Below are 17,511 nucleotides of genomic sequence, written 5' to 3' on the forward strand. Positions count from 1 at the left end.
AACAGTTAGAATGAATAAGTATTGGACTGGAATGGTCTCCCAAGGGAAGTGGTGTCAACCCCACATATACTGGCTCATTAAAAAAGTAGAGTAAGTGTTGGAGAGCAACCTGTATTTACAGAGAGGGAGAGAGAGAAAAAACTAAGTAAGCTAATAGGTCTTTTCAAACCCCTAGCTTTTATGATTCCTGGATCATTTGATTTACATAATGGATATTCATATGCACTTCTGTAAATGAGAACTGAACATTTTCAAAACATTCTCTTTCTCCATTTTAAAGTATTGTAGTAAAACAAAACACTATAGGTTTATGGCTGCAAAGTTTCCCTAAAATTCCCTTATATTCCAAAGGGTTCCCATGGGTAATATGGTGACATTACAAAGAATGCAACATACTAATTTTTAATGTTTTTTCTTGGTCGTGCCACAACTTCCTCCATAAATTTGAAGCCTCAATTATTAGATTTGGCTGACTCCTTCCCAAAACAAAAATATATACCGAAATGACAGGTTTAATGTTTGTTTCTAAGCAGTTTCAAATGCCTTTTAGGCAGTTAAATTACCACCAGTCTAAAATCTTGCACCATTCTGCTCATACATCTTCCTCTTTATTCTCTCTCCTCCTTCCTCTCTACCTACTTCTGTAGTTCCTGCTTTACAGCTGTATTTATTTGAAGGAAAGCAAGAAAAGCCATCGAGAGTAAGACTGTTAAATAACTAAACAATAAAACAAAATAATGTTGGGGGGAAGGGAGAAGAGAAGAAATGCTAATTTATAGGTCTGTGAGAAATTTCGACGGGTGTTTCTTTTCGAGGCTGTTTCAATCCGTTTCGAGTTTGAAACAGCAAACTCAAAACAGAACAAAAGGCTTTGAAACACCTTCAAAACAAAATGACAGCACTTGAAAAGTTTCGAAAGTTTCAAAACGTTTCGAAGCAGCCCGGTGGGCAGATTCCAGGGGAGAGCCAGGGCTGTGCTCCGAATGGCTCTGCCAGCCCTGTGGAGCTCAGCTCGGCGGGGCAGGAGAGCGAGTGGCAGATCCTCTCTGAGCGCAGCCCTGGCCAGTGGCTTTCCCTGCCTCCCGCCATCAGGCTCAGCTCCATGGGGGTCACGGAGCTTCATGCTGCTGGGCTGTGCTCGCCAGGGCTGCGCTCCAAGCAGCTCTGTTACTGGCTCTCCCAGCACTGGGCTGAGCTCCATGGTACCAGAGGAGCTGCTTGGAGTGCATCCTTGGCTCTGAGCGCAGTCTGGTGGCTGGAGGTGGGGGAGAGCCAGTGGTGGAGCTGCACAGAGTGCAGCCCTGGCTCTGAGCACAGCCCTGGCCAGTGTCTCTCCCCAGCTTCTTGCTCCACGGGGCTGCGGAGCCTCCCATTGCCGGGCTGTGCTTGCCATGGCTGTACTCTGAGCAGCTTCGCTACTGGCTCTCCCATTGCTGGGCTGAGTTCTGTGGGGCTGGCAGAGCTGCTCAGAGTGCAGCCTGGTGGCGGGAGGTGGGGAGAACCAGGGCTGTGCTCCAAGTGGCTCTGCCAGCCCCATGGAGCTCAATCTGCCCTCCCAGTGCTGCCAGATTCCTCCCAGGGGTACAGGCCCCCAAATCTGCATGTGGGATGACAGGAGGTTGCCATTACTGCCTGGGGCCAGCAGCAGCAGCAGTTTTCCCAGCGCTGGGTGCGGGCTGCATCGAGCACCAGTCCCACATGGCAACCTCCTGTCATCCCACGTGCAGATCCAGGGGCCTGCACCCCTGGGAGGAGTCCAGCACAGGCCCACAGCCTTCCTGAGGGTGTGGGCCCCCAGATCTGCACGCAGGATGACAGGAGGCTGCCGTTGCTGGCAAGTGACAGGAGTTTTGCTTTTAGCAGTTTGAGGTGCAGTTTCCCAGAAACCCCTCCACCTATCTCCTTGAAACATGTCAGGCTTCTCATGCCCTCAGAAGGAGCTACCATTCCTGCAATTTTCATCCAAATCAGCCAAGAAATGACAAAGTATAGGTATTTTTATAATTCCCCATTATAGCCTCTGGGCAAAACTCTGAAATGCATTGAAACAGTTTCAACAAAATGAAACGGAACAGTGCTTTGAAACAAAATGAAACGAAACACTATCCTTTTGAAACAGCGAAACGCAAGTCAAAATGAAAGGTGCTGTTTAGCACAGCCCTATTAATTTATTTTCCTTTCACCTCTCAGTTGACTAACAATTCTTTCCCTGTGGGGATGTTATGGCTAATAATAACCCAATGGATTTCTCCACTTCAATGAATGGAAATTTCAAGAATTTCTTTTCCCTTCCATGAAAAAGGAGTTTAGAACTCAATTACATTTGAATTCTAGTAGTACCTTCTCCACTGAATTGAATATCCTCTGAAAGGATGTGGCACTTCAAATGTCAGCTCCTACAAGAACAGGCCTCTGTAAGCAAAAGACAATATGAAGCTCCACAAAGTAGCTGTCTAGATGAAAGTTTTTTAAAGATAGGGAAAAGTTTTTATCCAGAAGTAGCTGAAGGGAAGGGGCCAGTTGTAAATCTAGGGAATGAAATGGCTACAAGCAGACATTATTTTTGTGAAACAAAAAGCTCCTTCAAAGAGACTTCCTCCATATAGCCAAACTCTGTACACTCTGTAACAGTTTCCTGAAAGACCCTCCAACACCATAGCAAGTGCTACCAGTTGTCAAACCCTTCTCTTCCCTCTAACACAGTTGAAAGAAAAAGAGCCCTGCTTCTTTGTATTAACATCTGATTATCTGAGTCACCCTCCTGTTTAGAAAAGCAGGTAAAGCTATATTTCCCACTCCAGTTAGCAGAGATGGCAATCATAGAAAGAGGAACATGCTGAATTATTAAAAAGGGGCAACAACTATTACTTCCCAGAGACTAATCTGTACTTAGTAAAAGTTTCCTCCATGATGTACAATCCTGTGCACTTTGAGACACGATACCTATGCACTTCACCATAATTAGGATGTAGTCTAAAATTATTCTTTTTACTCGGACAGGTTGGAAAAAGGCAATAAAACATACCTGCTTAAATACAAAGATATTCTATTGTATCAAGAAATTCTTACTTTTGTGCAGATGGTTTTCATGCTGTGCAGTCTATCAAGTGACTCTTGGGGATTTCCTAGGTATTGAGGAAGTTCAGCATGTAAAATCCGCATGGAAAAAGGAACCATGGAACCTAGAAGAAAAAATAATTGATATGAAATATCACTGCCTGAATTCTCAGTAAATAATTTTTCCTATTATTTAACCTAGGGTCCCTCTACACATGCGTGTAAAGCATGGTTAACTGGTGCCTCCCGAAACAGTGGGGGATGGGGAGGAGGAAACAGTTTGTAGGTGGCAGTGTTGGCAGTGGGGTGGCGAGTGGTGACCACCTGTAGAAGCCAGTGGCAGCATCAGCAGCAAGGGTGAAAGGGTGGTGAGCAGCAACTGCCCGCAGAAGCCAGTGGTGGCAGCAGTGGAGGGAGGTGTATGACGAGCAGTGGCTGCCTGCAGAAGCCAGCAGCAGTCGCCAATCTCATGGGGGGCAAGTGCCCCCCCGTATCCTCTCCCTACCAGTCACGTATGGTATAAAGGCATCTAATGCACAATCCACACAAATATGCCTCCTGCCACAACACATGGGAAACAAACTGTTGCAATCTGTCAGCTGTACCCTATGCACCCCCATGGCTGAGAAACCACAGCTGCTGTGGGGGCACACAACACAGCCCCACCATTGAGATATTGCTCTATGGTATCCAGCAGACTGCAGCAGCTAGTCTCTCAGCCAAGGAAGTGCGTGGGGTGCCCCCATGGCTGGGACCTCACAGCAGCTGCGGTTTCCTGACTGCAGGGGTGTGCAGTGCTCCTCGCAGCTGGAAGCCCTGTTGGTTGGGAGCTCTCAGGCTTGGGGGTGCACGAGGCCCCCCCGACCTGGGAGCTCCAATCAGCTGAAGGGAGTCCCAACCACAGGGGCTTTTAGCTACACGTTCAATTAATGGCATGATAGTAAGTAGCTACAAAGTTATTAAACATATTTTGTAGAATAACTTTGTGGCTTATTCCTCCTTTCATCATGCCATTAATTGATTGATTATGCGACCGGGCGACCACTTAAGGCCTGATTAAATGGTTAATCACACTTCAAATGTAATGTGTAGATGGAGCCTTAGTGTTTAATCAGATCTGTATGTTCACAGAAAGTGAATTTTATTTCCACTTTTACATAACTAAAGATGAAAGTAGCAAATATTTAACTGATTTACAAGTCATATTTTTGAGGTAGAAATATAAATGCACACAAAAACATAAACAAAGGGAAAGGTGATGCGACTAATTCTAATTTCAAAACAGCATATGATTTGCTTAGAAGTCCCAAAAGATTTATTTGAAGAATATGAGTAAATGAAAACAAAGGATCAACATGGAAGTTTATTCAAGTTTCAACTACAGAGCTGCTATTGATAAAGAATAATCAATAATTTACAAACAGTACAGAAAAACTGAAATGGCTTTTCAAATGGTAAATCCTAAAGAAACCCATTGAAAAAGGCAGACAGCCAAACATATAAGCAACTCAAATTAATTGCAATGGTTTTCCAAATTAAAAAATAAAGATGTTAACGATCCTCCAATTAAAAAATGAAGAGATTAAAAGAGAAAATAGGGACAGAAAAAAAGGAGATTAAAAAAACCCTTAAAAATTACAAGATGGGGAATGAGAGGTAAAAATATTACTATGACATATATTAAATACAATATACAATTAAAACAGAAAAACAAAAGGTAGCGTTAAAGCTTCTATCATCTGTAGTTTAGCAGCACCCAAAAGCTACTAAAGAATCTGGAATCCACTCTATTAAGTGGGTACTCACACCTGGAGTTTATAGTAAGACACTTTTTTGTTGAACTAAATATTGGTTCCTATGAAGACCATTCTTTGTAGTGCTCTTATGAAGGGATACTTTATACTGTGAAACCTATTCTGAATAAAGGTTTTCTTTCAGTAAACCAGAATGATGCAAAATGGAAGAGAGAAGAGAACCTTAAACAATATTTGCAAAGAAAATATTGTTTTCCCTTGAAATTAGCATGCTTTTTCTTTTTTACTTTCTATTCAAGATTCACTCCTGTTGGAGAGCAAACCCCCTAATTGAGTCCCATGTGATCTACACCTTGAAAAATTTTGCCCTTGGAAATTTTTTAAAACAATTCAAATGGACTTTGAACAGAATTACCTAAGGAAAGAAAATGATCCCAAAAAACTGGAAGTTATAGTTCACCCTTGTTTGTAAGTAATGCTGCAGGAAGAAGCTGGAGATAAAATATTAGCTTATAGCTCTAGGATTCTAACATTCCATTTGCCCATTGTAGACATGCTCTGAAGGGATTTTCCTCCACGGAATCCTAATTTTGGCTTATTTGTTCTCATAAACAGGACTCAGGGACTTTTCACAAAACTGATGAAAATTCACACCTTCACTTATAAGACGTGTCAAGGAGGTATATATACCATGAGTCACTGTCTCTAAACATTTTTAAATGAGACTGTTTTTTGTTTAAGGTTCTAAATCACTAATTATGACTTTCAGAGTAAGCCAATTACATTTAAGAAAATTCCCTTTTGCCAAAGGTAAGAATCTCCAATGGCTTCTTTTAGTGACCTCTACTTTCCCTTTGAAGGGGTACATAGAAATTACATAAAGCATCAAACATATAATATAAAGTAAGAAAATAAGGAAGTAAAAAATGCTTTGGGAATTCTTTTTAAACGAGCAATTGAAAAGATTATTAAACCAATAGTAAAAGACATGTATGCATTAATTTATCTGGATATCACAATGTGATATGGAATAAATTATAGATTTGGTAACAAATTTAAAATCTGTTCTCATCTTGTATCATGAATTGAGATGTCAAGATAAATTAATGAGGTTTGTTTGCCTGCCAAAATTTGTTATCATTATCAGACTTCTTCAGAATGACAGGACAGCAACCATCCTAAGTAATGGCTTGGAAACAGAAATGGAGTTAAGCAGGGATGTGTGATTGCACACTCTTTTTCATCTATATCTGCATCTCACTGCTGATCGGTTTTCATTTGGAGTCAGTATCTGGTATCCATCATTCAGCACAGACAGAAATCTATTTAACAATCAACTAGTTACAGTCCAAAACCTAGATAACCAACACCTCCATTACTGTTCTTCAATATGCAGGTGATTGTGTCATGTGTGCTTACTCAACTGAGGAGCTCCAGGCCACTCTCGATTGCTTCTGTGAAGTGTACGAAATGCTTGACTCACTGTCAACTTCATGAAAATCAAGATACTTTACCGACCCACCCCAAAATAACCACATATTACAATTAGAGGGTAATCTTTGGAGAATGTTGAACATTTTCCCTACGTTGGCAGCCACCTTTACCAAAAAGTAAACACATATGACAATATTGAATACTGGATAAAATCTGCCAGTGCTGCCTTTGGACGTATCCAAAATCAGGTCTTTGATGATCATGATATAAAATTTCTCATCTACCAAGGTGCTGTCATCCCTACCCCGTTGTATGGGACAACATATTGGAAACACCTCAAAGATCTGGAACATTACAAACAACGTCTTCAGAAAATCCTCCATATTTATTGGAAGGAAGAAGAACTAGCATTGTGGCTCAAGCAAACACCATCAGCATCAATGCCATGTGTACATGGCACCAGCTTCATTGGGCAGGACATGTCATAAAAATGTCTGACAACTAGCTTCCAAAACAGGTCCTATACTCCCAACTCACTTATGTTACCACTCGAGAGATGGGCAAAAGAAAAGAGTTAAGGATACCTCAAAGGACAGTCTGAAGAAATGTGATATCAACATCAATACCTGGGAGATTCAAGCACTGAATTGTCCCCAATGGTGCTGTGATGTACAACAAAGGATCGATCATTTCAAGCAAATGCACCTCACTAGGGAGGCAGACAGATGAAAGAGACAAAGGGAAAGAGCTTTGACCTGACATCACCAGGACCTACTTATTCCTTCTGGAACAATTTGCCACATCTGCAGTCAAACATGGATCTTGAATCAGCCTCCTCAGTCATCTATAGTCTCACCAATAATTTCCCAATTTACTGGAACACTGTCATCCTTGTATTGAGGGACTGCTGATGATGACAGACAGGGTAAGAACAGGTAAGGAAAAAACTTCTGGATGCTGACAGAAGCAAGCAGGCTGGAGGCAGCTAATGTATGCACTGCAGAGGGAATGTCAAGGAAAAATTCTTCTTTAGCAGTAAGTATTGAACCTCAAGTGCCCACACTGCAAATCTAAAGAGGCAAACTTGACCTTAGACTGACTACATTCTTTACCATGATTCTGGCAGAATAAGCTCAGATTCAACTCTCAAAGAATAATTCTGCCAGGAAATAACAACAAGAAATGCAGAAAGACAGCTACTTCAATATGGCTTTTTTAGAGAAAAGTTAGCTTAATGTACCAGTGCTGTATGAACCATGCCACTCATGATAGACTCTAATACAGAGGTGTCAAACATACAGCCTGAAGGAGTCTGTGTCAGCACCAGTAGAAAAGGAATTAACATCACCACCTGCTTAATCTCCAACACAGCAGCTGAGGGTGAGGTAGTGCCAAGCAGTGGTGACATTAACCCTTTGGCTCCTGGTACCAACACAGCAGGGAAGCATGATGAGAAGCTCTGTGGTCTAGATTTGGAGGTTGGTCATCTGGTCCATGAGGAAGCCCTCAGTCTTGATCTGACCTGTGGGGCTATATGAGTTTGACACCCCTGCACTAATGGATTTTTTTGTTCCAACTTAAAAACAAGGAACTAATGCTAACTAGTGCAGTAATGCTCTATAAAGTGTGGAAAGGAAGATAGAAAAATCAGCTGAAGTTTAGGCAGCATTTCCAACTTTGGAAAGAACTCAGAATAAAGCTGCTTCATTGGCTCTCTTAATAAAAATCCAACCCAGCAGCACTGTTGCATGGGAGACTTGAATGTGGGAGCAGAATCAGCATAACTTTATCTATATGCAGGTGGGTACATAACATACCACAAAAAATATAGCACACAGGGGAATAGCTATTTTGGAAACTTGCTGATCTTCTACACTGCATTCAAGGCCATGAGTCTGGGTGAGCACAATGGGAAAGGGTAATTCATAACCCCCATTCATGACCAAAGCTTGCATCAGATAATATTAGCATGATGAATGGAGATGAAAACTAACAGCACTTTATTTAAAAATCAGATTTACATTGTGTCTAGAGACAATAATTTGCCAATTATTTTGTGCTCCTCAAAAGGTCAGGTAACAAGTGTAGTAGTACATGCTGACTATTCACAACACTAAGGCAGAATGGGCATTTAGCAATATTACCTAAAAATGCACTTAAAATTTATTTTTTCTTATTTGTCAAGCACCAATGATCTGCAGCTTCCTTTGGGACAGCCAGCCAGCCAAAAACCACTCCAATGTGATCCATTAGTCGGAAGCTTGCTGTGATAATCTCATCTTTCACAAATACTATGCAGGCACAGAGCCAAACTACATGAGGATCATCAATACAGCTCTTTCCTCAACTAGAATTTCATGTTATTTTATTCTGTTATTATTGCTGTTGTGGTCCATCCCAGAAGGATCCAGACCACTGGTGATGTTTTCTGTCCTTAGTTTCTTATGTAGAAATACATTTTGATAATGTTGTCAGAATCCTGAGCACATTATGTAATTTTTACTGTAAGTCCAGGCTAGGCATGCTTGGAAAATATGTCTATTGTCAATTGTTAATAGATTAAGTGAGATTCCATTACTTAATGTCAGTAGACTTAGACCAGACTTAGTATTTTCACCTCGACTTCCTTCTAAACTCTAAAGAAGAAGAAATGGAAGACTTGATTTTTGCCTTATTTTGCTGAATTGCTACAAAGCCCTCGGTATTCTCTTGGCTACACTTATGCGTTCAAGAAAATGAAGTAAAAAGGAACTGCTTTTGTACAGTAGAAAGGAAAGAGTTGTTAAGTTGGACCCAGGTAGGCTACCCCAATCAACTTATTCAAAATGTTGTAAAATGAGGTCTAATCAAACTGGGAGACTCAATTAAGAAGTAACAGACAATACCTCCCCACCCCAATTAAAAATCACACTTGGTTCATAAGAAACCCTGGTATTTTTCTTATTAGACAGACAAATTTGAGATCCAAACTAGTTTTGGATAAGTTACCGTAAGATTTTTTTTTTATATAGATTTCTAAATTCAATTGGTCATTAATGCTGACTAAATTATTTTGACCCACTGGTGTATCTATATCTAAGTATATCTCAGTAGCACCCATACAAAAACAATGCAGTGTTAATTTAACAAACAATCATAGCTTGTCCCTCTAGTTGCAAATACTGATTATTAACTTATTTTAGATTTTGAAAGTTAAAGTTTGAGTGCTATGACCATAAGGTGCCCATAGACCATACACAAAGTCAGCTTCCCTTGATAAATCTATGGCATTCCTATAAAATGAACCTGGAGGGATTTGTCCATATAAAGAGTTTTTGTGACTCTAGAATCATTTTTTAAAAGAAACAGAAAAAATAATTGAATATGTTCTACCTATTGTATGATCTCTAGCATCCAAAAATTGAATCTGAGGCTTTTGCTCAGATTGAGGTATAGGAATAATTATCTTTGAACTACTGTGACAGAAAAAAGTTGAGAAAGGCCTTGAAAGTACAAGAGAAGCAATAGCAAGTTACTAAAAGTCTTTTGAGAAGGTGGATGGTTGTGAACCTTTGTTATCAAGACTCTGCAAGGTGACCTGTGTATATATCATGGTGGAAGGTAAGGTTACGAGCATAATGGGCTCTAAAAGCAGCTCAGTAGAGTTTCATGGAGAGAACGGAAGATGAAAAAGGCAAAGACCAAACTGTAATATAACTCTTGTGAATCTTCAATGAAGTCTCATCAGCTCTGCTGATAGAAAGTGAAAAGCAATCGGATGAAAGCATCACAAGAAAGCGCTGACTTTGAAGACTTAACTGACTTAATAGAGCGCAATAAGAATTTTGGTCTAAACAACAGAACTTTGATTTGTTGCTCTATGACACTACAACATCAGGTTGCATCAAAGGCATGTCTTTCAGCTTCTTCCTGCTGAGAGTAAGAAAGAACAAGCCAAATGAACTGACATGGAAGAGCCCATTTCAGTAGAAAAGAGCAAATCTATAAAAACACAGTTTTCCCTCTGCCTTGTGAGGCATAGAGAATGAGCTGTCTGATTAAAAATAAACCCCTTTTCAATAGTTTTAATATGAAGATGGTAACAAAGGAAAAAAGAATTGAAAATGTTAGTACAGCAAGTGTAACAAGTCTTGTTGAAAGAGAAGCATGACTGAAAATATACTAAAGGTAAAGAAGAAGATACTTAATTTATAACTGAAAAAGAAAAATTAAAATTTTTAAAAAGTTGGCATAAATGAAACTTTTAAAGGGAATCTATAAAAAATGCTATATTCTGATCATCTTATTATCAACTAAAAATGAATCTACCCATATCAACTTTTTAAAAATAAACTTAAAATACAATTTTTAAATAATCATTTAAACAAGAATGAAATAAAATAATTCTTTATCACTTAATTTAATCAGAATAAACAATTGAAGTTTTGCTTAAATCCTCAGCTAATTATTCCCCCAAAAGTACTTTTTGTTACAGACAAATATTAGATGTTTTATGAGACAGCAAAAAAAAATACAACAGTCTGTTACAACAGGCAAAACACACAATAGAAAATGTATAGCTTGTGTAACAGTTTGGGAAGAAATAACTCGAATAGTCTGAAAATTCACAAGTACTGATGAAGAAGAATACAATGACACTTATTTGCCCAAACCAGGATGCACAAAACAACAACATTAGGAACAAACCTTACCCTCTACCCTGCCAATCAATCCATGAAAAACATCTCTCACGAAAAGTGCTTCCCCCCAATAAGATAACTACTAGATACTTCATGCAGTTCACTTTCCATGTAAAATCAGCAGTAGCAGTGCTCAGACACATGGTGATGAAAGTCTCCATGAAACTGGCAGGGTGCAATAGAAAAAATAGTGGATAAACCATTTTAAAAAGATGACTGTATCTTTAAATAGAAGAATCTAGGTATGTTTTAAGGTAAAAGTCAAGTGATCAGAAGTAAACACAAAAATTAAAATGTTAGTTGAATAAAACCTGTGAAATTTAAGAATTAATGCCTCAAAAAGGTTTCTATGTAAGTTGCTTTGTGGATAAATACCTTGGAATTATTTAATTTGTGAACCACTACCTTTTTTTCCCAATTTATAAACTGCTACTGTTTTCTTCATTGAAAGAAACCCATCATTCAAGGTGATTAGAATTATATAATCAGCTTTTTCCAGAAAAGCACAAAGAAAAAGACCATTTCTTTTAGATGATATGACATTTGTAACTTGTTCTTTAAGTAATAATTAGTATTCAAGAGACTTAGCCACTCACACTTCTCAGGAGAACTACATGCTGTATGTGTCGGCTACCAGTAATTAATATTTCTGATATGAAAAGGAAGAGATCCCTTGAAGCTTTCTAGAAATAAAGGCAAGAACAGGAGATTGTTGTTCTCTCATTATTATTGCACCATTCCCTCAAGTCTAGTCTCTCTTTTCTTCCTCCTTGTCTCTACAAAGTAAACAAACACCCTCAAGTCCCAATTTATCTTGGCAGCCTGGAAGAGACACCCAGTTGTCTCTGCAGCAGCTCCCCGGTAAGCTGCAGTGGAAGAAAGCAGGCTCTGCTGCAGTCTCTTCTAAGCATACTCTCATCGCTCACCACACATTCGCACCACCAGTCGCTGAAACAATCTCATCTATAATTTATGATGGACAATTTTTGAACCCGCTTCAGGCAACAGGAATTGACATTAAAGGCAACTAAGTAGGACTCGGCTCTCTCTATATATATATTAAAAAAAAAAACTCTGGGAGGAAAAGGGTGAAAATTCTGAGGGGGGAAAATGACTTTTCTTGGAAACTTATAAAATCTGTTTTTATGTGGAAATTTAAAAAAGCCACAGATTAGATACATAAATAAATATACATACCGGTTTATGGTGATACCTTACATGCTCTAACCCCGGGCATGTAACGGGCTGAGTGAGCTGCAGGTATATAAAGGATAGGCTGCACTTGTGGTAGAGTCCCATCAATTTTGTGGCACGTTCCTATCAATTTTGTGGCAATGGGGGACTACTTTTGAGCTTTTCCCCTAGCTGCTTCTTGGCCTTTCAGCTAGGAGCAAGCAAGACACCATCATCATCATCACCACAGTCAAGGACGAGTGTCTTATCTGTGGGCCTGAAGATGGCGGACAAGGCCAGTCCAGGATCAACAGGTTCTACTGCAACTCGAGCACGTGTTTCCTTGTGGGGGGATGGTTCTGGATTCCTGATTTGGAGCAAGACTAGGAAGTATTTGAACTCCCAGGATTCCAGGCCTGAGAATGCACCCCGCTACACACCTGCCCCCAAAAAGTTTCCCATCAGTATGTTTGTATCATATGGGCTATGTGTTTTACAGTCATGCTTAGTACTGACTGCATTTAATCAACTTCATGGTTGGTTTCCATTACTGAGCATATGCTGCTTTTGGCAGCAGTTTAACGGTAGATAATGTACTTAATGAGGTTTCCTTGTATGTGAATGTAAGATGAGGAGATTTTCTATCCCATACTGATTGGGAGAAAAAAAACCTTATCTTATATTCAGTAAATTTCAATTTTAAATCTAGAGTGAATGAAAACTATTATCCAACTTTATCCACTATGGACCATAACTAATGACCTGCTATATTTCAATTAGAAGTACCATGGAAAAGTAAAGCTGTACTGTGTAGGAGGTGCATGGAAAAGTCATTAATGAAATGGTAATATTCAGATATAAAAATCAATCAAGCTCATGGACACATTGTTTTAGGAATAGTCCAAGCATACACCAACAGACAAACCATGGACTTGCAATCTAAAGACAACATAAAGAGAGAAAGGAAGTATCATTATTGTCTTTTAAAAGCTAAGGAACTGAGATAGAGTGATTAGGTCGCTAGCCAAAAGTCACACAGGACGGCAGAAACTGAACTCAATCCCTAAATTCTAGTGCCTTCATCAGGATACAGTTTAACTTCTCAAGTAACCCATTCATGATTCATGACTTGTGTGTGTTAGATAGGGAAAGAAACTTGACTGAAGAATTTCCTTATTGGAACAAGCAGCTGGCTGTGAGCAGAAACATTTCAAGGCAGAAAAGGTGAAAGGCAAAGTAGTATTTATAGTGAGCATTGTTACTTTCTTTTTCAAACTTGCTCAGTTACCTAAAACATGAATGTGAAGCAGCAATGAAACAGGCAGATAATTCCAACTTCTCAATACTAGCATTAAAGAAGTCTGATAAGTGATATAATTTAATTATAAATTTTAATCTGCAAATCTATATATTATAGAGAGGTGAAGAGATTACATCTGTTGTTTAAAGAACCAAAGGCTTATGTTGTAAAAGAGAAAAAGCCAGAAAGCTAGATTAGTTTTAATACACTAAATCTATGACAAAATAAATATTTTGTATTACATAAAAAATTAAGTGACATCTACATTGTTAAAAAGCTTCCTCCTCGTTGGTTACCTTGTGTCTCTGAATAGTTTAATCAAAGCCCAATCATGCAAACAGGATTTACACAGATGGCCATGTATCAATACAGAATACCACTGGAGGCAGTTAGACTCTATGGGCATGTCCACACATGCAGGCATGTGCGCTTAAAGTGGCTCAAATAGATTTGTAGTGTTCCTGAGCTGTGCATTTTTGCCTCCGCGCACATGCCTGGACATGCACTTTGGTGTGGGGCAAGTTGTGCCACTTGGGGCAAAATAACCCTGCCCAGCTCCTCCTGGATCTGCAGCCGGGGGAGCTAGAGCCTGGGACCAGCACCTGTGCTGGCCCCAGCAATATAAAAACCTGCCCTGGAGAGCAGCTCAGAGCTAACTGCCCTCAGGAGCTTCTGAGGCCTGGCCACTTGGTATCCGGGCACACTACCCCTTGTCCCAGCTGGACTGCTGAAGCAGCCCTAACCTGGAGTGGCCCCTGCACCCTCTACCCACTGCAACAGTCTAGTAGTGGGGGCTGCTGCCTGGCTGTGATGACAGCATCTCCCCCCTTGGACCTGCAGCCCCAAGGCTGTGCTCCTGCCACACCTGGATGGGGTGCCCCCGCTCTGCCACTTGGGCAGCTATCACCTAGATGTGCTTCTTGAGGCAGCCTGCTTTGAATTGTCAAAGTGTGTCCTCTTGGCCACTTGGGGCCAAGAGGTCAGCCACCTTCTCTGTGGGGCATTCAGGGCCTGCAGCGGGCAGACCCCCAGTGGCGCAGCGCAGCCCTGATCACCTCAGAGCTGGTGCTACCTGTTGCAGGGCTGGCCCGTCTAGGCATGGCGTGGGACTGTGCAGCTTCAAGCAGCACCAGGACTGATCGGGCTGTCATCCAGGGTCCAGCCCTGCTCGCAGTGACAGCGTGTCGAGTTAAGCTGGGTCCTACCTTCATGGAACCAGGCTAGCCCAATGGTGTGCAGGGGCCCATGGAGGCAGGACCTGGCCCAGCATGACACACCATCCCTGCAAGCAGGGCCAGACCCCGGGAGACAGCCAGAGTGGCTCCAGTGCTGCCAGAAGCCACACAACCCTATGACAGGCAGCACAGGTGGCAGTGGCTGAGGTGATCAGGGCTGTGCTGCACCACTCGGGGCTCTGCCTGCAGCAGCTCTAAGTGTCCCATGGCTGCTGCTGCTGCAGGGGTGAGCCGTGGACCCTGTGGCAGGAGGGGGGGGAAAGAGCCTGGACTCCATGGGGGACCTATGTCCCCCTCCCAGCCGCACACATCTACAGCCCCCCTGTACCCAGTATCCCCCTTACCCCAGTCCCTACTTACTGGGGGCAGCACCCAGGTCACAGCTTTGCACAGCTCCTGCTTGCCCTGCATGTGAACACAGCAGCATAGAGGCATTCTGGCCAGATGCCACAGTGTCTCTGGAGGTCCAAGCCCCGGCTTGCCTCATGGCACAGTGGGAAACCATGCCCTGTGCTGCTTTTTTCTGGGGTGTTTTTATTTGATACCTGGAAATATATCACTGGAAATACACAGCATGGCTAACATTTTTTCGTTCTCAGCGTGCCTCTTGTAGCATCTCAAACTGGGTTGAGACGCTGCAAGAGGTATGTGCACACTTAGGTGGATGCGCCCTATGGGTTTGTTTACATGGCATCCACGTTGAACCCAGGACTGCTGCCAAGAAATACACCCCAGCTGCTTTACCTGTGCCAGATCCCAGAAATTAGGTGATATAGCTGATTAAAGGAACCCTGAGAATAGATATGAATATTGCTCATAGGCTGGGGATTGCTCTTAGACCTTCTGTATCAGCTTGACAGCCCGGTATGTGCTCAGAGTAGTTCTAAGGTAGCTACGATGCTGCGCTTCTGAGATTTGGCATGCAGGTAGAAACTGGGGGTGGAAGGCAGGGAAAAGGCATGCTTTTTTACAGTATTCCTGAACTCCTGTGGCAGTGGCATAGAAAAGCCCACATGAACATCAGGATCTAGCTTCATGCTACCTTTGGAAAGATTGGAACCTGAGATTATAAACTCTGCTAATAGAGATTATGCCCTCTGTTATATTCAGTATTGAATACACTAATGCTGCTCAAATATACCTGTGGAAATGTATATATTACATACACACACATATAGTACACTCTAAAAATTAAGTGTAGATATATATTTATAATTAAATAGATTTCTCTGCCCTCCAGTAGATGTTTAATAAAACTCTTTCCATCAAGGGAGAATTGCAAAACAGTGAAAATGAAACCAACAGTGTAAAACACCCTTTGTTTGGAAAGTTTTCAGGAAATACTTCTGCAATAGGCTACTAGAGTGAACCATTAGCTCAAATGACAGAGGCGTGAGAAGATATTTCTTACTGTATTATTTTTTAGCCATCATTATTTAGGTATCATTTTCAACAACAGCAGGTTCAAAATTTTCAGGGAAAGTAATTCTAAATTCCACTTATATTGAATTAATCTTGTTCATAAACTGTCAGCATACAAAAGGAAAAACTGAAGCATGATGGATATTCTGAAGACATGGGAACAGATGGAACCAGCAATAAGATCATGTAGAACTTGCTAAGGCCAAGTATTCTAATTCATGTTTCTGTAAGAACAGCTGCATATTTTGATAGCTGTCATAATATAAACACCACCTGATGTCAATCAAATTTAAAGCAAGAGACCAGAATCTTGCTGTAGCATTCTTAGACCTGAAAAAAATGAAGATTGCCATGGCTGACAAGGTTCTTTGGGTAGATGTGATATCTTTTATCAGACGAATTAAATAGCTGCAAACTTTCAGACACAAACACTCTTCTTTGGGGATTTCCATGGGTAATACTCAATACCTGTATTTCTTCTTTGTGTCCTAAGTGCTGTATTTTCCAATCTGCTGCATAGACCCTATACAGATGGATGATTAGTTGCCAAGAGAAAAGCCAATGAAATTAACGCTCATCTATTCAAATTTAGAGCTCACTGCAAAGACAAAGGACCTAGGAGCATCTTAGCCTAAAGTAGTAGTTCCCAATTTTCACTGGTCTAAGGGAAACATTACAGGCCTCCCTCAATTTATGTGGGTTCTTTATATGTGAATTCGCTCATGTGTGATGAGCATATTTAGACCCATAATTTGTTATATGAGAGGTAAATTTGCTCTTATGCAATCAGCATAGATGCTCCCCACCCCTGCCTAAGCAGGTAACTCTGTAGGGGGAGGGGAAAGGGCCGTGGCTCCACTCACCCTATCCCTGGTTGCACCAGCCCCATGAGCAGCCAGTGCCAGCTGCCTGCAGCCACTGAGGTGCACTGTGCTCTGCCTGTCCCCTCAGTGCCTGGGTTCACCCAGCTCCTGGGCTGTACCATGATGTGGTGCAAGCAGCTGATGTTGGCTGCTACAGCATGGGCTGGGGTGAGTGTGGACAAGCAGAGCCCCAGATGGCATGGGGCACAGCACTCACCCCAGCCCCGACTGCAGCGGGCCTGAGAGCAGCCAATACCAGCTGTGTGCACCAGGGCACGGCGCAGCTCAGGAGCAGAATTGAGTAGGGACAGGTGGAGCACGGTGCAGCCCAGCGGCTGCAGACGCTGACTGCTCCTGGGGCCACTTCAGCCAGGGGTGAGGCAAGTATCGCTCTGTTCCCTCTGCTTTGCTGCCTTGTGCAGCCTCGGGAGTGGCACCCCTCTCCCTGTCTCTTCCCTAGTCCCAGCCTCACTCCTCTCACTGCCATGGGAACCTATCCCTATTTGTTACATTGCAAAGTGGGTTCGCTTTACGTGAATTCGATTTATGCGCTGTTCTTCAGGAACACATGTACAGCATTAAAAAAAAAAAAAA

General features: G+C 41.6%; 1 protein-coding gene across 2 annotated transcripts in view; it reads right to left on the bottom strand.

The window, feature by feature from the left end:
- Positions 1–17,511, bottom strand: part of TRAPPC12 (trafficking protein particle complex 12) — a 91,762-nt gene that overhangs the window by 32,891 nt on the left and 41,360 nt on the right. For both annotated transcript variants that reach the window (XM_019537442.1, XM_019537444.1), the window contains exon 6: positions 3,070–3,182. In XM_019537442.1, coding sequence (XP_019392987.1) covers positions 3,070–3,182 — 113 coding nt within the window. The remainder of the gene's footprint in view (positions 1–3,069; positions 3,183–17,511) is intronic.

Source organism: Crocodylus porosus, unplaced genomic scaffold (genome assembly GCF_001723895.1).
Source record: "Crocodylus porosus isolate Cpor-Errol unplaced genomic scaffold, CroPor_comp1, whole genome shotgun sequence".
NCBI lineage: Eukaryota > Metazoa > Chordata > Crocodylia > Crocodylidae > Crocodylus > Crocodylus porosus.